Source organism: Hermetia illucens, chromosome 4 (genome assembly GCF_905115235.1).
Source record: "Hermetia illucens chromosome 4, iHerIll2.2.curated.20191125, whole genome shotgun sequence".
In the NCBI taxonomy this organism is placed as follows: Eukaryota; Metazoa; Arthropoda; class Insecta; order Diptera; family Stratiomyidae; genus Hermetia; species Hermetia illucens.
In genome coordinates, this window is record NC_051852.1 from 117,517,593 (window position 1) to 117,541,894 (window position 24,302).

At 39.1% G+C, this 24,302-nt stretch overlaps 1 protein-coding gene across 6 annotated transcripts in view; it reads right to left on the bottom strand.

Moving 5' to 3' along the window:
* LOC119655609 (solute carrier family 26 member 6-like) overlaps positions 1–24,302 on the bottom strand; it is a 71,745-nt gene that overhangs the window by 7,743 nt on the left and 39,700 nt on the right. For all 6 annotated transcript variants that reach the window (XM_038061569.1, XM_038061566.1, XM_038061564.1 and 3 more), the window contains 6 exons: positions 8,924–9,072; positions 8,669–8,830; positions 4,303–4,586; positions 4,075–4,239; positions 3,760–3,864; positions 3,557–3,698 (listed from right to left, as the gene is read on the bottom strand). In XM_038061569.1, the coding sequence (XP_037917497.1) occupies positions 3,557–3,698; positions 3,760–3,864; positions 4,075–4,239; positions 4,303–4,586; positions 8,669–8,830; positions 8,924–9,072 (1,007 nt within the window). The remainder of the gene's footprint in view (positions 1–3,556; positions 3,699–3,759; positions 3,865–4,074; positions 4,240–4,302; positions 4,587–8,668; positions 8,831–8,923; positions 9,073–24,302) is intronic.

Below are 24,302 nucleotides of genomic sequence, written 5' to 3' on the forward strand. Positions count from 1 at the left end.
GTTACTTCTTGCATTATGAGTTCGTTCAAATTCAACCCACAAATAGAAAGAGAATAATCCGTTAAATTATCAAAAATAGATAATACGCTGACTAAAATCCAGAAACTAAAAGGATCAGACGATTGATCAAGTTGGGAATTCCAAACCCGTACTATGTTGAGAGCAGCGTGACCTATCTATCGTTGAGGGAATATCGACCCTCTCGGTCCAACAAGAAATGGCAGATACCATCAAGACTAACAAAGAGCAATGGATGAGGCATGACGACATATTGCAACGACCTCGTGCGCTGGTGAATATTATCAACTACGAGATGTCAAAGTAAAGTAGGACAAACTCGTCACAGAGCATGAATAAAAATATACGAGAAGCACCCAGCAGTTTCTACAATAATGGCAAGAAATCATAGAAGTTCTGAATGACCACATAGTCACACACGTAGTAAACTAGCTAAACGTAGGCCGTAGCTCATGAACGGCAAATATTGCGTGAGAAAATTCTATTATTGACGATTATAACTAAGGTCCTAATGACCCTGTCAAATATTATGTAGTACTTCATCAACACATGACAAGTGATCAGCGCAGTCAATTGTGACTCGCAATTAAAGAAGTCGTCATCAACTCCACTGGATGCTCCAAAAATAGGGTCTTTTCATAAATAAGTACTTAAAAGAAAAAGCCGTTTTCGATGAAGATTTTGAAATAGTCCAAGGCCGCAACGAAGAGCGCAACGCTTGACAAAGGCATCTTTACAGTCGGCGACCATATAATCAATTACTCTGAATGAGATTCCGTTTTAAGGCCAAAGATCTCCTATGAAGACTACATCATAGGGAAATATACCGACTGCCCTTTTCGATTACTAAGTTAAAGCCTGAATGTTCTGACCAATCAACACATACGATTCCATACAACAACAATCCGTAGAAAGTTCACTCCTCTTTCTCAAGTGACATCGAAGCGAAGTCGTTACAAAGAAGCCAACTTTGTCAGACCGAAAAGCTATCCCAACCCATTACATCAAGAAGGTGAACAAGAACCCCGATAAAGGCGAGAAAACCAGTCATTTGAGATATTTGAGAAGACCGTCACAAATATACTCCAGCAAAATGGACTGGGTGCGCAAGAGCACCTGACTATTGTCGAACCAGCAAAAAGACCTCACTTGCCGCCAGCTAGTTTCCGCTTAAAATGTAAGTCAAAGTAGCGTACCCTGAACCTAATAGGCCCAAGCAATGTAAGCGACAACACGCCAGCTGAACTATAAAGCAGTAACGGCACGTTTCTTACTGGCTGCAAAACAATGTAAGGAGCAAAAATCTTCACCCAGATCTCCAAAAAATCGTTATAACAAAAAGTTTCCGTGTACGGTTTCCTATTTGTATCTGAATTCCACCGCATCAAGCATATGTAATCATTGAGAAGAATGAGCCTATTCCGAAAGACAAAATCTGATAACTCCGAAGAACATAAACTACCCCACTTAGGCACAAGCAGGAAATTCCTGAAGTAACCGATGGTGAAATTCAGAATTAGAATCAGTCGCATTATACGAAGCGAACAACTCCTCATTGAGAAGAAAATACAATCTCAGGCGTTGAAATGACCCGAAGAAGAAGGGAACAAAAGAGCTACCAGCAAGCTCATGGAAATCGTTACCAAGTCGCTTTTTGAACTTTCCAGTAACGAGGTTTGATCGTTACTGGAACCCTGCCCTACCAGCCAGTCAATATTTGTATGGTCATCAAAAAATCGAACGGAAGAGCCGAAGATCCTACTGAGCGGAATGGCCAAGGTATTTAGTATACTTTCAAATAATCCTGAAATCTTGATTTTAATGCACCAGAAGCCCACAAACGCTGAGTAATGAGTTGCCCAAAAATGGAGGAGGCAAACTCGATGGCCATTTTAGACGACCTACACGAGAACCCCAAATCTTGAACCCATACGGAGGGAAGCAGAGATATGCCCTATTACCAAATAGTTTGCAGCACCTGTTAGCAGCAAGAAGAACAGATATCATTTTCGCAGTAAACCAGGTCAACACTTGAAAATTGCAGATGATAGAGATATAGTCATGTGCTATCCTACGAAAAATTGACATGGATGATAAGACTTCCCGATGACCTCGCTCTGCTGAATCGACAAGCAAAGTACAATAAAGCTGATTAAGTACCCCAAATTTCACAAGCATAAGGTATTATCCAACGAGCAAATTTTCGTAGTAAGGTTTATTGCTACATTATAGACAGAAACATCTCAAATCTGCGAAAGATGTAAAAGAAAGGTCCCTTGGAAACGAAATATTCTTCAAGCTCAGTTACGGTAACAAGAGAAACAAATTGGCAAATACTGACACCTGTGAGTAATTCTGGATACCGAAAAATATAGTCTACACATTCCCTAGAAACCTGAAGAGAAATCTGACGCTAAGTGATAATCAGACCCCAAGCCAATGTGTGACGCTGGCTAAAATGTGACGGGGAATATGCCGTGCCTAAGAACAGTGATGTCTCCCAGGAGCCATCTTGTTTCAACTACTTTGCCTTGGCTAAAGCGAATTAACTTCGTGGCTGTCGTGTGTATGAAAAGACTAAATAGAAATAAAAACTAAAATAAGACTGCAATGGATGATCGAAGCATCCCTTCTGCTAGTATATGCCGGTGACACAAGATTCCAATTGATGAATCCGAATTCGTACCCACGAATGAAGATCTGTATTCAGTCAAAACAACGCTTTTAGGTACAATGGTTCCGAGCAAATCACAACTTCTAGGCTGTGTTAAGGCTGAGGGCAAGGGTTCTTCTGAGACATATGCGGCCAAGGGGACACCAGAAAGGCAACGCATTCTGATTAGTACACCTGGTTAACCCATTCGGCAACAAGCACAGATCCACCGGCAATGCCTAGGCCACAGCACATCTATTAAATAGAGTCCACACTCAATAGACCGGTAGCTTATTACATTATAGGCAGTAAACCACATGTAGAAACTGCTAGGCTTTTCTAATATGTTCGCAAATCTGGACCATTTAGTATGGGTACTGCCTATTAGATATACTGTGGCCCAGGCATTATTTGCAACTAAGGCTATTAAACTGATAATAGGTTTTGTCTCCCGGCCAAGAAAGCTCTTCATAGCTTCGAGACCTAACATGCTGTGTAGCGCTAAGCTGTGTTTCAATTCAGTAGGTATGTACCGTGTTGCAGTTATAGTTATGACTTGCCCAGGTAGTACTACTTCTCTCTCTACGATGTATGAGAGGGTACGCAACTAACCCTGAAAAAGGTTATTTAGTTGCGATCTTTCAATACGTCCTTCCTCAGGTCTGGAAATCCTTGAAGTCCAGAGCAGTAAAAACAATCTCAAGACAGAACATCGGAAGGCAGAGCTAATAGGTTGGGGTCCTCCTGGCTACTGGTGCTCCCGAAACAATCTTCATTAATGCTAACTCTACTAAGACTTAGGACCATGATTGTAAAAATGTCGGCTTTCCAGGCAACCCATAAATATATTCCCGTATAAAATATAAGTAATAAACGTTAACTTACCTGGAAATCCGGTAGGGATATTTCCTAAAATCTTTACTGAATAGTCTCTTTGCAAATAAAGATATTTTGAAGCCAAAGTTCCCCCAAGAACGATAATCAATTCAATGGGCACAGGGAATGCACACATTTTCGCTAATCTTGGCTAGAAAAAAAAATAATAATTTAATTTCGCTCCTCTTCAGCAGATCAGCAATTGTTCTCACCTTTAAAATTTCATTATTTATCGCTAAAATAACCATTGTAGTTGCTGCCAGTCCGAATGCAACCCAATTTACATTTACAATATTTTTAAAAATTTCGATGTAATTCTGTAATGAAAAAGTTCAACATTCAAAAATAAGAATTGACAAGCTTTAGTTTTATTAATTGGGAGCTAAAAAGGTCTAAAATCAAGGGACAAGCACACAAATTGCAAAAAATATTGGTTTATTTAAAAAAAAACGTTTGATATCAAAACCGGGGAAACAAAAAGTTGAAAAAAACAAATGCATTTTTATTGACCAGCAAACTGAACTTACCAAAACCACTTCACAGATTCCGGTCTGAGACTTTATCGAAATACCAAGAACATCCTTTATTTGTGACGTGAAAACATATATTGCCGCTCCAGTTGTGAAGCCTGAGACTAGTGTTTCCGAGAGAAGGGACGTTACTATTCCCAATCTCAGAGCGAACATAACCAACTAGAATATAAACAAAATATTTAAAGATACAATAACAAAACTTACTAATAATTGTATATTTACTTGCATAACTCCAGCTAGGAAGCAAACAGCCGTCGCAACATCAGTGGGGGTATACACCTCTGTAGGCGGAGCATCCGTAGCCGTTAAATTCGCAGTAATAGCTGCGCTCGCATCAGCAGTAGCACGGGATTGTACTACTTTTCCAACCATGATGGATATAACAGCAAAAGTACCCATAGAATTATGACGTGATGTACCAAAGATAACGTAAACCAGGACAGGAAAAAATGCCATGTAAATACCCGCAATTGGCGGCACGTTTCCCAATAAAGCGTAACCCATTCCTGAAAGAATGATTAAATTAAAAATATTAAAAATGTCGTAAAATACCGCTACACAATTCTATGAGGAAAAGGGCTTTGAAAAAGGACACATAAATTTTCTAAGAACATTCATTGTTAAGGAGTTCTGAAACTAAAATACTTTCTACCAAAGAATTTGCGGACTTTTCTAGGACATTCGAATTGATATAGAAGAGCCTTAAATCCGCCCTCAGAATCAACCCATCCTGGAAAGTCAACCCAAAAGTTATAATTCAGGAAATTGACCCTCATGCGCCAGCAGTAACCCGCCCTGTTATAATTACGTAGAGCACTTCCTAGAGAAAAGGGAGCGAAGAAAGGAGGGTCACGAGTTTTGAGAGCCCTCGGTGCACGGAGTCGGAAGATAAATCGATTGGAATAGGAAAAAATCGAATGGATGGGGATAGTCTTATAACCGTTGTTCAGTTCAACCCCCTCTCTGAATAGTCTACCGCCAGATTTACCGGCTACCAATTCCACCAAAATCAGCATATAAATGGGGAAAAAATCTCATACGCAATAACCCCACTTCAACACCGATTTTTACAACAAGAGCCGAATCGGCAAAAAAAGATCCTAACCACCCTTTCTTGACACTCAATCCTCCAATAGATAGACTAATTTCGTTAAAATAGAGTTAAATATTATAGTTCTTGCTCTACCTACGATATACTGCTGAAATTCCATCGTCTAGGAACAATCAGAGCAAGTGGCTCAACCCAAACACCTCAAACAAACACACCCTTCATTAGTGAGAGCATAGATCTCAAACCCCGATTCAAAAGACAAAGGTCTATCCTATCGTTTTTTTATGTTCTTGAAAACCACAAATCCTTCACTTTAAAGAAGCCAGACAGATAGTTCTCCGTAATTTTAAAATACCGAACTACAAAGCTTTCAGAACTGATCCCTGGGACACCCAACAAGGTCGCACTGCACCTTTCTCGGCTAACCACCTACTAACAGGACGAATAATTCGTCGTTAAGAGACATCCCACACGCTAAGCAAACATTTACTACTATTAATTGCTGAGGACTTCAATGCGAAGCATCAGCTTTACTACAACATGCCATTGCCAATTCTAATGGAGCCTCTCTCTTCAGCTAGAGCAGCCAGAACTCTTCTAGTCTCCATTGTTAGTAACCAATAACCGATCACGCTTACTTCACTCTCCCTTACCCCATAATATTCTCACTATACCAGAAATAATACGAAATATGGTCACGGCTGGCAAAACCTAGATCTAATGGTAACATAAATGCACACAAAATGGCGGTCTACTTCACCACTAATATTTCTACCATCAAATATATCCAAACACTTCAGCTTATATATGCATCATGGTCATAAATGGTTAAACTGGATTTGGTGGATGAAAAGACAGAGGCGGTCCTCATCAATAATTGTTCTACTCTATGTTAATATCCGAATGGGTGATCGCGAGGGCCACCACTAACCACTAAATATTTGAGGATAATGGCCGATGCAAGTGAGTTTCAAGGGGCATTTGAACTATGCAGGAGAAAAAACAGCAAAGGCTAATACACGCCTAGCGGGAATGACTCCTAATATCGGAGGGTCAAAATTCTATCATATCCTTACTATCGTTCCAATCGGAGCAGAAGCGTTAGATAACGTTGTCATGCAAAGGGTGTGCAGTGCAGATGAGGCATTACGTGTCATCATAGAAATGATCCCTTGGATCTCTTAGTAAATTAGACGCATTGTTTCTACCACAGTAGGAGGGCGAAACTGTACGAGGTGACTGCGGATAAAAAAAGAGCCACTAGAGCGGAGCTGTATAAAATATTACAGAAAAAAATGTAATGATTCCAAGACAGATCGCTGGACCAATACACTGATACCCTGCATTAAAATATAGGTCGAGCGAAAGTACGAAGAACTAAATTCCTACGTAACACAGTTCCGTTCGGGACTCGATTGGGCGAGTCTTCCGACTGTCCTGAATGCGTTGTTACGTCTAAGGATCCGGAACATATTATGTTCCATTGTTCAAGGTTCATAGAGAAGAGAAGATCAGAGTCCTCCCCGCGAAATAATATTTCACGGTTGTCCTGCGGGGATTAGGTGGAAGAGTGGGGGTGGCTTTAGTGAGTACGAATTGCACACCTCCATCCATAAAAAAATAAGATCGGTCCCCAGAGGTTCAGCAAAAAAGAAAGCAAGATGAAGTCTAATTCGCATACCTTCTTCAACTATCAAATACGGCAAGGCAAAATATCTGTGAGTGATGGAAAAAACATCCTAAGTATGTACGCATAATAATCGATAGCGCAACAATCCATATTGAATCAGGTCCTTGAAGTGTGTTAGAGCACTTCATCCAAGGCCGCTACGGTACACTACAGGATTAGTACCCTGTAGGAGGGAATGTGGTCAGCATTGCGCTCGCCCGAGATTATTACCCTGATTTGACTCAGGTACTCATTCACAGCTGAGTCGATTGGTATCCGACGTCAAATCACGATACAAATTCCACTGCCACCAGTGAGACTTGAGCCGCGACCTTTCGTACGACAGCCTCGTTCTCTAACCACCTATCTGGATTACAAAAAACTGTTTTCAATTCAAAGACTCCCCAGCCTCGGCGTTAACGATGCCATGAAAACAATACTCACTCTTGCTCACGAGACGATAGAAGGATTTGCGAAGCTTGCAACGTACAGATTGAATTGAACGACATGTGGGCACTTGTAGCATAGGGACATAGAGGAATCACCAATGTGATCACAAACCCAATCCTGGAGATGGGTAGTGATTTAACGTCACTAAGTATTGCTTGGATTCTCAAGCCGAGACCACGATAGCTAGCGTTGACAGGAATCATCAAAATGATAACCAGATCTAAACTGATAAGGGAATACCAGCAAAGACTTACCCTGGCTGCCGAAAACGAGGTAACCTTAAAGTAGATTACGGTGCCAAAGGTACTGATAGCAATGAGAGGGTGTATGGATTTGGACGGGAGGGATCGGATACCAATTATAGGACCAGAGCCTCCACTTGGAATTAGCAAAGCCGTAACTGTGAGAACTATGCAAGACAAGGAGTTGAACTCCTCAATTGGCCTATTGATGTATATTGTTGAGCTATAGTTTCGCGAGATATCCGTTGCTTTGACCTTTGTTGAGAAGTAAGTTTCTATGAATTTAATAAACCTTCATAATTTCGCAATTGTTTATTTAGTCTAATCGGGGTATACCCGCCAAGCTTTCAAAGTATATTCGTTTCACTACACCCTCGGCGGATGTGGGATTAGCATCTAATGGTTCATGTTATTGAAAGAGGCAGTCCAATGAACACCGCTCAATATGTTGTTGTTAGGAAGAGCCCTTTTGCTATCTAAAGGTTTCCTATAGATCTTCTTTTCTTGTGCTAACTGTTCCCTTTTAAATAAAACATCTAAAAATGAAGGCTGTGTTTCTTTTTCAACCTCCAGGGTTAATTTTGTACTTTGTATAGTCTGCTGAGAGACTGAAGAGTATTATCAATGATGTCTTTTCTGACTGTCATTCACATGTTTCTTCCAAAATCTTGGCACCATACCTGCTATCAGAGCTGTCTGTGAATAATTTAACCATGAAGATCTCGTTTATGAGCAGAGAGAGGAGGTTTGTGCCACTCGCTCATTTGATGTGGAAAAAGTGTAAATAGGACGATCCAACATTTCTCATTCGAATCCAAGCATTAGAAAAGGAAACATTGAAATATGTACGGGCAAAATTTGAATTTTAATTCAATAAGGCTCAATAAGACTAGAATCTTTGATGAGAATGAGAAGCTTACAGACTACACAAACTAGACTACCTAAAACGATGGGTAAATATAAAGTTCAAGTACAGGGATGCTACATATATCAGCAGGTTTTATTAAAATGTCAGCTTCAGTGATGACATGAGTTGCTCTATATTTAACTTGTTTTAGTATTTAAAATAAACCACTTTAGGAATAAGCATTACTATTTGAAAAATGAGTTTCCTGTAGATTACTAGATACGATCAAGAGAGCATTTTATAACTACACTTAACTACATATATGTTACCTTGTGGTATATGCATTACAGCAACTGTGCATCCTGTCACAATATCTGCCACTAAATCATTTTTCCATGAATATTTGGGAAGCCAGTCCAGAATTGGAAAGATACTTTTTATAAGATGCCAAATACTGAAGTTACTTGGTTTCGGTAGAAATTCTTGATATCCTGAAAAAGAGATCAATCATATCAGTATTTTGGGTCCTAAAACTTTCCAATTGTAATTTTAGGAAATATTTTAAAAACCGACAAATTTCTCACCATTTGATTTTGGTTTACTGTACAACAATTCATTATTTAATTGCTCTTGTTCGTAATATGGCCGCATCACCTGCAACACCTGTGGACTAGACCGACCATTTGGTAGTGTACTCTCCATTTCATTGTTAGGCGTATCGGAACCTGTCATCCTGAAAATAAAGTTGAAGAAAATCATCATTTGTCATTTAGCTAAGCAATATTATTAATAATTTATTAATAATTTCCAATCAGGCAAACATAAATTTAAATAAATGATAAGCGAATAAAGAAACATTTCAAAATTTATTGGAACCATTTGGGTCAGGTTTCTTTAAATAAAAACAATCAGATTAGAATAGATAAATTAATATTCAATAAAAAAAAGTAAAAAATTACGTAAAGCATGAACTTCACTGGAAAATCATGAAAAAAAGCGCAAATATTCACAGTTTTGGTTTTATGTAAATTTTATACGCCAGCAAAAGGAAAATACAGATTAAATATCAATCTGAGTGATCATCTGAAGCAGTAGATAAACATAGACATATCTTGAGCATAACCAGTTATCAATATTGGAATAGCAATTTTCCTTTCATTATATCTGGGCATTTGGGTTAACTCAATTTCTCAGAATAGCTCATCTATTCTCATGGTAATATATGAAAAGTATAAAAGCATGAATAGAAAGATACAACGGATGCATAAAAAAATTATAGGACTTTGAGAAACATAACCACACTTTGTAAAGCACTTATTTCGATTTTCAAGGCCTACTGCCTTCAAGACGAATTAGCTTTTCTTATGTGATGCTCGATATTTTAATCTTGCTTTAGAATTTGGTTTTGACAATAAAAGTAAACAAATTCTTTTCAATCAAAATTTTTACTTAATCAATTTGTAATCGGTTGTATTTGTTTTTTACAATCAAAGTGGGTTCCTCTAAAAAAGGTGAGTGACTGCATGCCCCATTTGTATTAATTTAGAACCGAAAATTCAAACGTTTTTTTGTTCTATTTTCATTGATTTCATTTTCATTGAAAATGCAGAATAAAAATAAGAAATTATTAGCGTGGTTCAGACCAGAACTACTCATGTGTAGAATATTGTGTAAAAATGTCAGCCCGATCGGTTGAACAGAATTTTTTGCTTCAAACCAACTGAAAAAATGTGGTTTTGAGAAACATGCGTTTAAAATATTTGTTTTGTATGCACGTCAAGCTCTTACTCTACAGGACTATGTATGATCTTGCCAGTCCTTGTGTATTCCTCGGAGACTTGGGTTCTTAGCAAAAAACTGCAAACATTTGGCCGCGTTCGAGAGAAGAATCCTCTGAAGAATTTTTGACCCCCTACATGAGGATCAACGATACCATGACGCTCAACAGGTTGCAGTGGGCGGGTCACTTAATCCGTATAGATGAGGATGATCCAGACCGGAAAGTCTATAAGGGCAATATCTATGGTAGAAGACGAGGCAGACCCTGCCTGAGATAAAGCGATGGGATAGGTTAGAACACCAGCCAGCTTTTAGGAATATCGGATTGGTAGACCTCGGCGCAAAACCACGGTGTCTGGGCTTCCTTATTAAGGGAGGCCTAGACCGGATACCGATTGTTGCTGATGATGATGCACGTCAACATGACGAGTGCTCTTCTATTTCCTGTTACTTGGTAAATATTTAGAATTTCGATATGAAATATCTACAGTATAATCTAAACATATTCTGCTTTCAAAATATATATAAAAGAAAAAAAATCGATTTCTGAAAGCCGCCACTTAGGAAAATCGCCTTAATAAAACTATTAAGGTCTTACCACGGTTTTCAGCATTTTTTCATTTTGTAGTGGCAATTACTATCAACCGCTAATAGACGCCATCATTGCCAGCTCTAGAATTATGTTACAGTTCCCGTCAGGACTCTTTGAAAAACATCGACGAAATATTCCTCCGCTGCTGTTCTGCATTGGCTATCCTAGGACAGCGGATTTTATTGAATGGCATATCCAGCAATAAAGCTGCCGTCCTTTCTTTATATATGACCTAAGCACTGCCACTTCCGCCTTCTAAACAACATGCGTACAGGTGTCCAATCCATACACCAATTAAATACTTCGTTTGAAATTGTTTTGAATAAGAGTACTCCGACAATATGGCAAATGATACCTTGCCAAAACTACCAAGAATTTAACCATTCTAAATAGGCAGTTTTTTGTGTGTTCTATAAGATTTTGGTATAGATAAGCGTCCGTCCGTTGATTCATATTTTTCTCCGCCAGTCCCAGTTTCACTACTTTGTTTGTTGCTGCCCTCCTCTGGCACCATAAAGGCTGGAAATCTACCATAGATTTAAAAATTAAAAACTAAAATATTCATATAGTTGATAATCTCCTGCATGACTTTTCGGGCGAACCACCCGTCCAGTAAGCAAGAAGCTTTTCCGAAACTAAACTTTTAGTTAATCCAACTAAGTAGTTCACGATTTAAATTGAATCCCGGTTAACTGAATTAGAAGCATTTTTGAAGTGCTGCGTCACCATCGCGTATACCATCGACTGGACTTTAAAAATGATGGTATAGATTGGTGTCCGTCGCTATTAATATAGTGCAAAATATAATATATGCAATAGATTACCACTATAAGCGCTTTACATTTACATGACCAAGTTGGGTTCTTTCTGAGAACAGGTCTTTAAATCTATACCTTTTAGCCGCACGCCTTCTTCTTTAACACAATCATCAATGGCATAAATCTACAGCATTCGGACGCGCTCTTGCCCCAATGTTTTTTTTGTCCAATTAAATCAAATGACCCCCTGCTGCAACCTGCTCATTTTATACTCACGTCTAAAGATTTCGCCATCAAACACGTGTTAAATACCTCCCGCCCTTTCCAACCAACGTCAAAACTAAAATCTGTTTCAATAACTATTGACCACTACCTTCAATTTGAAACACCATATGGGATTATACGAAAATACCACCTTGTATTTATGTTGAACGCTTTCCCCTAAAATGATATGATTGACTGCATGCTTAGGAGTTTATAGTTTCTTTATCCACATCTAAACTTTGTCTAAAAAGTACAGTCATTTGTGAGGTTTTATCAGATGTCCCACCTGGCATGAGCTTACTGTTATGAAGAAGTGGTTAAAGAATGCTGGACTAGTATTTGCAGAAGGTAAAAGCGGCGCCCATTTCAAAGTATTGCAAGGTAACATCTATATGCACCATAAGAGAGTATCATCATCTCAAAACCTGCTAACGAATGCTCTGGAGTCGACTGGTATCCGACATCTAGCCACGATAAGAAATCCCTCTGGCACCAGGAGATAGACAGGCAGTTAACCGAGTTTAATAACATTTTAAGGACTGCAAAAACCACCTACACATATTGGTCCATTGAACTGAATACACCAGATAAAGTAGATTGTGAGCATAGTTTGTTATAACAGAATTAGGGAAGCTGCTTCGGTACATATTCTACCAAAGGCAATAGCCGAACACGAATCTGAGCCCCTTAGCTAATTGGAAACTGTACCTTTTGGCTTAAGGTAGCGCAAAGTTACGGAAAAAAGACGAAAAAGACAATTTCGACTCCTGTGAGTTTGTTATTAATAGTAGGACTTCCACCAAACTTATCAGTATGATGCTTAATAGCCTGCATTACTGCTAAGTTTAATAATTCTAGAATGTAGTTAACTTCGGATTCCCAAAAAAAATTTAATTACTGTTATTAACTTTATTGAGCAGATGTCATACTTTGTCTAGCCTGTAAATCATATAAGTGCAGCTTCATGATTTTTTTCAAACTTTAAACTTTTGTGCTGGGTAGTTTTTGAAAATGAGATTAAGATTAATGTCAAAACTAAGCCTTAGTACTAATCATTTGATATCCCACACAGCTCTTTATTTGATGATCACAAAATTTACACTCTCCTTTTGCTTGAATGGGGGAGGGGGATTTTCGTCGAAAGTTTTGAATTTTTTTTTAAAGCTCGTCGTTTTTGCATAAATCTATTTATTATCAATATATATTAATCAAACTCACCCAGGGAAAAAGACGTGGGAGCGATTCCAAGCGACATATTTTACCAGAACGTCCCATAGGAATTGATCCATTTCAAGGTGACAAGTTATCCATGATCATCAGTGTCTATGCGAAAACGGAAGAACTTATAGCACAGGTTAACCGGGTACGGACAGCAGCAGTATCGAAGAATAGGGTGCTGACCGTTGGAAAGAGAAGCCACAAAGATTAACCACACACAATAGATTACCAAACTCAGATACTCAGCGGCTCATTAAGGAGCCAACCCAAAGGAGTTCGGAGAGATCAACATGGTATACTAAAGCTGTGCTATACAGGGACTGGCGCACTAGGACACGCGGTAAACCGGCAGCTGACTGTGGCATAGGAGGGGTTTCCATTCTCCAGTATTAGACATCCCCTCACGGCTCAGATATCAGCTTTGTGGAAAGACAAGTAATTCTCCAAAGCAAATTGATGGGTGACGCGAAAAGAATGTTAAAGGATTTGGGTCTCGGTGATACAGGTATCATCGAGACACTTTGCACGATGTCCTTAATTGTCTGGAATCTAAAAAAAAACTGGGTTCCATTGTGAGGAGAAGGTTTTCCATTCCCTTCATTGTAACTGTACTAGCTTCGGCTGTCTGATTGTTGATCGATCTTTTACTACCACCTTTGAGACACGGCGAACAATCTATCTTTCTAAATAGCCTCTGCATCTTCCTTTCTTCCTCTTCGGGGCATGATGACATGGGCGGCTCACCCCAAACGAAACATAATGGGAGGACGGGGATGGACCCTAAATACACTGGAGGACTAACGCTTTTCTGGGGAGAGAGCAAGCCAATTCAACTCATGGTAGTACAACTATAATCTACAAATGTTAATACAAGTAAAATACATTTTCGAAAAATTCCAATCTTCTCAGTTTTTTACGCACTAAACTTAAAAACTCAAACTTAATAGAATTTGTTCATCCTCTTGAAATGGATTTGTTCCTGTTAATAATAATAATAATCGTTGACCCAATAATCCAAGTGAATCAGGGCCTTGAAGTGTGTTAGAACAGTTCCTGTTTTTGACTATTTTTTATTGGAAACTATGAAAATTGATAGAAAATTTGGATTGGAGTATCCTAAAGTAAATACGAGCTGCATACGTATCTTTTTTCACAAATATTTACTTGCTTGATATGGCGTAGATTTGTTTAAATTACCCGACACAGTCTGATTTAGAAAAGTGATTCCTTTATGGTAATATTTCAGTTCCTATTATTTGTTTCATCATTATCTCAGATAGATAAAACCCGGAATCTGGTAGTTTAAATACTTCCCAAAGAGTTTTGTTCTGTTATTTTTCTCACATACATGCGATGGTGAAGTTATTTAAATAGCAACGATGGAGTGTGAGATATATAACCACTTTTAATCACGAAACTTCGATGACAAATGAATCGATTAAATTGTTTTTACGATTCAATCACTCCTGCAATTACTTGCCACGCCTCCTCGCCAACTAACATACGCTGACGTTTAGCACAAAGGAGTCGCCCACAATTCACTTCAATTGCCGCTTACACGCGAATTACTCTAGCCCAAAATTTGACGTATTATTGCGCCGCTGGAAAATGTTTGGATGATTAGGACTGCCTCTCAGGAGCCGCAACCCCACTAATAAATCACAGTAAAACTTTGTGAGCGATCCACTAATCAATGGGCAGTTGATACTACGCACCACGCTTCTATCAAATCCCCGAATGGTCAATTCTGTTTACTAAACGACAGCCCTACCGTGGATCGGCAACCGAATTCAAAACACAACAGCACCACTCATCAGCACACCAAATTTCGGCGGCTATGTAAAATATCCAGTTCTCCATCCCATAACCAATCACTCCACACTCTCATGTTTTTCTTCCTTTTCTTTGTCCCTTTTCTTCACCCCCTTTCCTTCTCTCGCCCTCAATCTCCCACGCCATTTCGTAAAGCTGTACCTCACCGATAAAATTCCCCTACCACTGTTTGAAGACCCAAATCTGAAAATTCAAATTTGAATTTTCGAACCCCGAATGCGAGCAAGAAAATTGCACCAATGTAACAAAGTTCAGTTAAAACCTGTGATCGACTTCACAAGTGACTACCTTTCTCGCGACTAAGGAGCTTCTGGGAAAAATAGATCCGCTTTATAGAGCATAGTCCTACCTACCTTGTTGCAAAATTTGCTGTTGCTAGGATGAACTTAAAGGAGATTCTGCAAGCCATTACTGAAAATTATAGTAGTAGGTATCGGTATGGAAGGTATTTCGGAGCCTAGATAACACATAATAGCAGATTCCTGATTTTTTTCATATTTTTGGGTTGCGGGTTCGTTAAATAAATGATCTATTTCGACCACCCACACTCCCCACCTGTCCAACAAATGGCAAAATTCGGCTTCGGAAAGTATTAATTAAGACCTTTCATTTGATACTTCACATGCCTATATTTGCTGATAAAACAAATGTACACTCCCCTTTTGCATGTATGGGAACAACCCCCCCACTTAAAATTCAACGTACGAGGATGTAAATCATTGTATGCGCGAGCATTCAGTTTCCAACTTTCTACCGAATTTTATGTCAATCGCTATAACCGTCTCTGAGAAAAATGCGTGTGACAGACAGTAAACCGATTTGAATAAAGTTTTGTTTTACACAAAGTCTGGAATATTGACCAGGATCCTTCCCGTTTTTATTTGTTACACCGCTACACTTCAATTTGTCAACAACTATGAAGGCCAACTTGAATCATGGATCACTTCTCAAGTGTAGATAAGAAAATTAGTCCTTCTTCTATAGAACTGCTATCTATAAAAAGTAGATCATCTGAATTTAACTACCTTCAAAGCAAATCAAAATACCAACCATCACAGAACGGATTAGCTTATTTTGAAATAACGTGACCAATTTCCCCAATATTATTTATCGAACAATGAGTATTTTATCTAATAATGGTCGTTTAATTGAAAATTCGATTGAATGATTATAATTCCAGTTATCTTTATCTTGGTTATATAAGCGAATTAAATGCCAATACATTGCCACCACAATAGGAGCTCAACAAGTAGTTACCCAACTATCAAAAGCATTATGATAGCTGCTCGATTAACTATGAGTCATTGCATATCCAGACAAATGTTGCCTTAATTTCTGATAATAAAATATGTATGTAGATGCCATGGGTAAACATATTTTATATTTAGAACAATTTTTAAACGATTCAAGAGAGACGCAATTATTTACTTCTATGAAAGATTTGTGGTTTGGTATTATGTGATAGTTGCTTTATAGCTTTGATTTTAATTCTCCACTCGATTATTTAAAGTCTTTGTTAGATACTTTCTACTAGTTTTACTTAACACAATGATGGCTTGGTGAATGTTCATTTATTTTTCAGAAAAACGAAATATCTCAAAATGAAAACTGTTTACTCATTCATGCCACGTGAATTTTTTCTTGAGAGATAACAATCACGCCTTCACGTCATTCTCAAATTTTAGGAGAAAACAGATTTTTCAGCTCAATAGCTTACTTTAGCTTTATATGCTTTGGTCTTCTATCATCTACTGTGTTTAAATATAGAATAAAATGAAATTGTCAGAAAATAAAAACAGAATCATTCTGCTATATAGTCCATATGACACAGTATAATGATGAGAGCTTTGCACCCTTTTCCGTCTTTAAATGCAGCGATAGTTTTATTAATGAAAACGATTGTAAGATTTTTCCTTTTTAGGCTAAATTATTTACTATCTATTCCCTCTGAATGAAGACGTTGAAACATAAATTATATAATAAGTTAATAAATTAATTAATAGATACTTCGCCGTTACAATTCATAAGATCTTACACTAAAGAAGGGAAATGGTCCCCGAAAAATAGAATAAAGTTCCAAATAAAATACTTCAGCTTAAAAGGAAAAATATCTTCCAATTGCTTTCATTGAAAAGCTTGGGCAAGAAACACAGTCCAGACTCATTCCTCCACAGTTAATTCTTCTTGCGAGATCACCTTTGTTCCCTACTCATTTCGCATCTTTCAAGTTAGAATGCAGTTAGCTCAATTAGCTGCCATCATCTAGTTAAAGATGTGAACATAAAATAATGTTTCTCAAAAACACAGGACGGGGCTTCAGAAAAATAAACCTAGTTATTAGAGTAGACTGTGTCCTGATATATAGAACTTTTGTTTATTAAATTTAATTTCTTATCGGTTTTTTTAACCTTTGGTAATAATATAGAATATAGAATATATAATATATCAAGCCTAAGCTAACTATAGTCGCCCCTTTTGCACCAGTGATACTATGTCATATTTCCTGTGAAGCCTGGCGTCAAATGGTAACGTATTTCCAAACCTCATGTTATCCTAAATTTGATCTCGCTTGCGCCTGCGGCAGTGCTCTTGCGCGATGCAAGATACTATATTATCAACTTAGAGATAACCTATCTATCTCCGCCTGTTTCTCGGATACAACTAGGTTTACCATTTGTAACCATGATTTCATGGAATGAAAAATTTCATTTACATATCTGTTGTCTTCCGCGCTCTAAATCCAAACCCATTTGGCAAAATTAGCAGCATCACAGCCACTGCATCCTGAGCTAAATCCCAACTATTGCTGTAGCATTAACAAAAAACTCACAAAAGTCCATATTTCCGCTTTAATAGATCAACAGCATCTTGGTGATTAGCAGCCTCCCTAACATCTCTTCCTCATCGCATCTAAGAGTCAAATAGGTCGACATAAAAAGGGTTTTGTCGGTTGCCCTTGGAATTTCGTCAACAAGATCAATTTTTATTTCCACCGGCTGGTAAACATTCATTGCACGCCACACGATTCCAAATTGCTAACAAACTAATTGAACTAACCCTGTAGTTCGTTTTAAATAAAGCTTTGGTCATGTCCATTTATTGTAGCGTAAACGCAACCCCCAATCATAATAAGGTTGCGAGGCATTTATGCAAAAGGAAAGACCATTTGCTTAAAGACCAACAACAAACACAAAAGCGTGTCAACGTGCTAGTATCACCTCTCGCGGTATTGCGGACTCCATTATATAAAGTGCCAGAATGTCATAAATAACTCCTCCTACCTAACCGCAGCTTCCCCAACAAAGTCCTACCCAACAAGTCTTCTTCGTGTCACCCGGGTAATACAGCTCTATCCGTAAAAATTAAACACGTTAGAGAGCCACAAGCGAAGTTTAATAGACTACTAGTATTAAATAATAAAGAAAATGCACATATAATGTTAACACCACACATCATCACACTCCCAACAAATATGATGAGCAGCGACTCATATTTTTAAGAAACACAAATTCAACATCTGATGATGCTATTCCAAACGCCAAAGACTCGGATCACGTTTCTGGGTAGACAAAAAAATGAAACCACTATAAGCTTTCGAGCAATTATTGTCCAGCAATATATATACAACGCGTGCCAAAAAATTTCCATAATATCAACATTCACACCTCTATGAAAGAGTCCACCTCTGCTGAAAATGATGCCCTTTTTAAAAAGGTAGAGCAGGACCTCGATGCCTGTCTCTGGTATGAAATTAAAATTGTCCTTGAAGAGTTTAATAGCCAAATAGAGGAAGAATTCTTGCTCAGACGATACGCTGACACCCTTAGCCTGCATGGCATAACCAACAATAATGGTTGCGAATAAGGTCATAAGAAGAAAAAGTTTGGCCTGGGGTGAAAGGTATTACAGCTCTCCTAATCCATCCCACAGAGAAAACTACATGCTCGTAAGAACCGCCCCCCTCTTTTCTCTCGACAGATCTGACTGCAAACAGCATTGGTAACACCTCCTTTTTGCGGACAATAACCACCAAATTATCTAGACATCTGCAAACCAGATCACCTCCAATCAGGTTGACCAGTTGTCGATAGGACGCAACTACATTTCGAACCCTAGGAACATATGAGCATATAGGGGGTCGAATAGAGTGCTAATACCGCGACCAATCACAGTAGAACGAATCGCTTAGACCAGATAACATCTATGTCAGTAGAGTTGATATAATACACAGGAGACAAGCCTCATCAAGCGGTTCAACGACGACAACGAATCAGTCACGGATGATTGTGTGTTCCATATACAAACGGTCAAAGGGTAGTATAGGCCCCAAGGTGAAACATAGATCGATACCCATGATGAAGCATAAAATCCCAACAGCTCTACTACTAAATCCTATCTCCACCTCCACGTGGTGATCGCTGGGAGTTCTTTCTTAATGAAAAGCTGCGGACGAAGAAGGATGAAGGCGAGTCTCCCGCACCTAATAAAATTGTCCCAACTGTCCTCCAGGTTGGGGTTGACAACCCTACACGGAAAACCGATGTTACGAAACCACAACAGCAGCCTCGGACAGGATGTACTTTAAAATGCGAACCCGGCAACGACAACGGAATAACGATTTGCACATTTTCTCATGGAGCGTGCGCTCCCTGTACAGACCGAATGTTGCTCAGCAGCTAGCCGATAGACTGATGTAACAGCGTTGCAAGAGATGCTATGAACACGGACTGGTTTCCTGGAGGGGAGTCACTACCCCTTATATTATAGCAGCCATCCAGTAGACCATGTGCTCGGAGTAGGTTTCTTAGGCCGCCAAAAAATGAAACCTGCTATTATCGGCTTTGAAAATATAAGCGAAAGGCTATTCACTCTCCGTTTGCGAGGTAAATTTAGAAATATAAGCTTCATAAACGGTCACTCTCCTCCAGAGGAGACTACAGAGTCGAAGAAGGATACCTTCTACGAAGCAGTTGAGCGGACCCTCGAAGTCCGTCCCAAGTATGATATCAAAATCATACTTACGAATTTCAATAGTCAAGTAAGGATGAAGCCCTTTTTCGGGCGATACGTCGGCTCCCATAGCTTACATAGGGATACCAATGATAACGGACTGCGGATTATTAAGTTAGCAATATCGCACGAAATGGTTGTTGGAAATACCGGGTTTGCGCGGAAAGGGGACCACAAACATACGTAGGCCGTGGTTCATCACTGTGGTAGAGAAACCGACCTTTAACGTTCTTCACCGGAATGTTGGAAGACATACGATCATTTGCTAACTCGTTCGTGGTATGGTATACGGTGGAGAACATTTTACCTTTTGCAGCAACTTCCGCTTCCCTAACCAACCACCAATGATGGAGTTTCTTTTGTCACGACGACGTCATGTTCTCTGTGAGCAGAAATCAACTCCTAAATACATTGTTGATCGTGATGTGGTCAATTTGATTTAATACTCGTTGCTGGTCAGTTGGAAGCTAAATGATCTTGCCACCAGGGTCATAAGAGACCGCTTTAAGGTAGCCGTCAGCATTAGCCCAAATTCTTAGCTTATCAGAGTATAAAAGCAGGCCCGCAAGACGGAAAGGAGTAGCTTCCACGGAAAGAGTAGCCTCGAAAAATGTGTTACATTATCCATTTAGCCTAGGCCCAAAATACCTTATATCATCGGTCACTCAAGTTGGAGAAAATGAGCATTCTGGAGGCCTCCGACCCCGTGTCGATACGGATGCACCCATTCATTCGTATTTGAACCAAGGATCAACCTTCGATACCCTTCTCACTTTCGCTTCCGTATATACGTTCTAGAACGTTCACTTCCGTATTTTGCAACTATAAACTGTCAAATACAATACTTTATTTAATGAGAAAATAAAGATTTTTCACTGGAAAATTTGGCACTACATATACGTATATCTACATAGATAAGTTTTGTTTATTTCTGACACACAACAGTTGCTGATATTTACTCTAAATTCACTTTCGGTTCAGATGCCAAAAGTGGAATATCAAAGAGGATAAAAGTCACTGCTTCTGAATGAATCAGCGTATTTTGATCTACCGACATATGGAACGAAAAAAGTAAATATTATACCACACTTTCAAATTAAAATCCTCAAGAAAATAGATTGTGTTATCTTGATATAAGTGTGTGTTTACTTAAGCTTATTGAACGATAAAAAATAAGAGCTGGCGCTTTGAGGCTAGAAATTTTATATTTTTTTCATACCTGGGTATTTTTGCATTTTAATTTAAGAATGAAGTTGGCTAACACCTGTTAATATTGTTGAAAGCAGCAACGGGTCCATTAGCTTTTGTTACGAAAAATATATTCAAACGACAAATGACAAATGCCTTAGCTTGTGGGTTTAACAAGAGGCACTTTATGTACTCTCCATTGATGTGGGTCTCACATAAAGTCGACATTTGGATTGGGACATTCATTAGATCAATTTTCGACGAAATAAAATTTATTTTTTGAAGCAAAAGTTGGACACTCGCACTCATTCCTTACTGTTCTGCGCCAAGTGCCCTTAAGGCCACTTACTAGTCGGCCAATTTGGGAAAGTGAATTCCACTGTATGGCATAGCCTGCAGTGCAATTGTCGCGACTCCTTAATGCGCCACCTATCGGCTGCCACTTCCGTCTTCCGATCACAGCGCGAGCGAGTCCAGGCTTTTGTGTTGCCCAGCTTGGAGCTTTTGGGTAACAGTGGAGTTTACTTTCCATGTGCTACTCCCATATAGCAACACAAACACAACACTAGCACAGAACAATCTGAACTTAAATTTGGTTTTAACGAACTGCATTTCGAGATTTTAGACGGGGCAGCAAAAACTGATGTAGCGCTACTTGGCTCTCTTTCCAAATCCAGAGCCATTTGGTCAAGGTCCATGACTAGAAGAGAGAGGAAACAGATGCCATCAGCCTATTCGAGGAAAAATGTCATCGCCCATTGAATTCATCCACGTTCTCCAGACAGGCCAATATGAAGAACGTCACCGACAAATAGAAGAAATAATATCGGTGACAGGATACAGCCTGGCGGACTCCACTTTGGACCTCAAAATCCTCCGTGATTTTACGTTAGTGAAGCACGTGACATTTTGCCCCAACATATGTCGCTCTGATAATAGCTATTAATTTCTTTGAAATGCCCCCTGCGTACAGCACTCCAGATACACTCCCTGTTCACGCTACCGAAATCTGTATCAAAATCAATGAAGAGTAGGTGCAGTGAAGATCTAAATTCCGCGCACTATTCCAAAATGGTCAGTAGGGTGATGATGATACTTTTCCAATTTTGACATTCAAAACGGGCCCCCCTTTGGGATCTTGACAATCATCCCCTTCTTCCACTCTCTGGAAAAAGTCTGCAGGTGCAGTGATAAATAACAAAGCAGAGAGGCTTGTGATAAATAACTCTGCGACTTTACTCCGCTTGAGTGCATTGATAATATATTTTCTGCTTGGAGGAATAGTCCATATCCACATGTTATGGGGAGTAGTCATTTCATCCACAAGAGAAGGAAACTAACAGATATGATACGGTTAAGAACCATGATGAAATGTTCTCTCCACCTCTTCAGTTGTTCATCATCGTGGATGAGAGTAGTTTAACCAAAGTTTGCGTATAAAGGACTTAAAGAGAGAGAAGCCACGACCTTTCCCTCGTGGGAGAACCCGATATATTTTCATTAGATTAAGTGATATTGTATTAGATTAAGTAATATCCTAATATTCACTTAACACTATCGCAAAAGCTACCAGAACAAATGAGCAAAGAGAGAATCCTAGGATGGATCCTTGTGACACGCCAGAGGAATGAAAAAAAGAACCTGTTATGCAACCATGCAAACAAACACTGCAGGATCGGTTAAAAAGGCAGGAGGCAAGCGATGCAAGGAAATGTTGAGTGGGGCGAGTTTGAGCAGAAGTAATATATGATTTGCAGAGTCAAAAGCCTTAGACAAATCCCGGTAAAAAGTTAGAAATTTGGACGGTAAACTGATGAAGTTTGATAGGTGATGATAGTTGACCTACTTTGAAGAAAGCTGTGTTGGTCTTCAAATGTCGGCATATCTTTCAAGGAAAAAGATGAGAGGAGGAAGGCAGAATAGACATTCTCAGCAAAATTATAAGTATGAATCAGAATCATGAGAGCTCTTTTCCAAGGTTAGCAAAGGGGCACCCATGGAAGCTGTTATCAAAAACTATACCGAAGAGAAAAGAAATGAATTAATTGGTTTTTAGCAGAAAGAGGTAAGCAAGGTCATTGGGCCCTAATACAATATTGAATCAAGATTGTCAATGGGATACTTGACTAAGAAAGTAGTAATGAGAGCTATTGCCGAAAATATAGGACAACCTGCACATAAAGGCAGGAGAGATAAAAAACCCGGAGGAAATTTAGGCACAAGCAGAAAATAATTGCAAAGTAAGTCACACGATAATTAAAGTGAGCTAGCGGAGGACTTAATAAACGTAGGAAAGAACAGGGCAGGGTTTCCGGAGTGGCGGATGTGAGACCAAAAAACTTGAAGTTCTTGCCTGCCACAGAAATATTAACACTGACTAGAGAATATTTTCTGAACTTGGTTATCAACTTTTATCGAAGATGGTTTCTGGAAAATTAACATCCTATGGTTGTTACAAGTTTCAAAGGACGTTTTTTACAGATGTCAGTTACTTACAGCAGGTCAGATAGAATTGTATAAAAGATGCCGAGGGCTTGGTTATGAATTAAGAGAATGAGGATGGGAACCTAGCTGATAGTAGTCACGACTGAGTTCAGACCTTCGAAATTGGCCTATCGAGAGTTGAACTTAGCAGGGAGGTGCACAATACGGGAGCTGAAAGAAGCAATTTGAATATTCAATTAGTACAGTACAGAATGATCGATCACGTCAGAGGCACACAAACTGCGTCAAAAATTCTAACTCTTGAAGTGCCCAAAAGAGCTATTACTGCCAGTAAAGTCCAGATTGATTGGGCCGTCTGCCGACTGCGAGAGCTGATAATTCTGAAAAGATGCTTTAGACCTGTGGAATTTGGGTATATGACTAGCAAATGTACACGATACGTCCAACCTGTGCAGTAGATGCAAAAGACTGCGAAGAAAAACCAACTTGTCCGTTCTGGAGGCAAATAAGTCCCAACTTGCAGATTCCCGTATGTCAAAACTGATGCTCACCACCCCACTTGAATTTGAAGCAGAGCTCCCCCATTCAAACTACAAAACTGCGCATAAATCTACTAAGTTCAACTTCCGAAAAGCCAACTTTAACGGTCTCAGCTTTAGCGTTTATCGGCTGGACTGACATAGTATGCAATTCAATATGTGATCAAGCTCTTAGCACCTTTTACAATATCCTACCGCTCTCCACTCCTGTTATGTCCCTACTTCCCCTGCCTGCCTACGTTGGTACCCAACTTGGTTCACAACGGAGATCCTTAATAACATTCTTCTCAAACATGCTCTACGCGAGAAGTTTCAGGCTCCGCCCTCTCAATCTCCC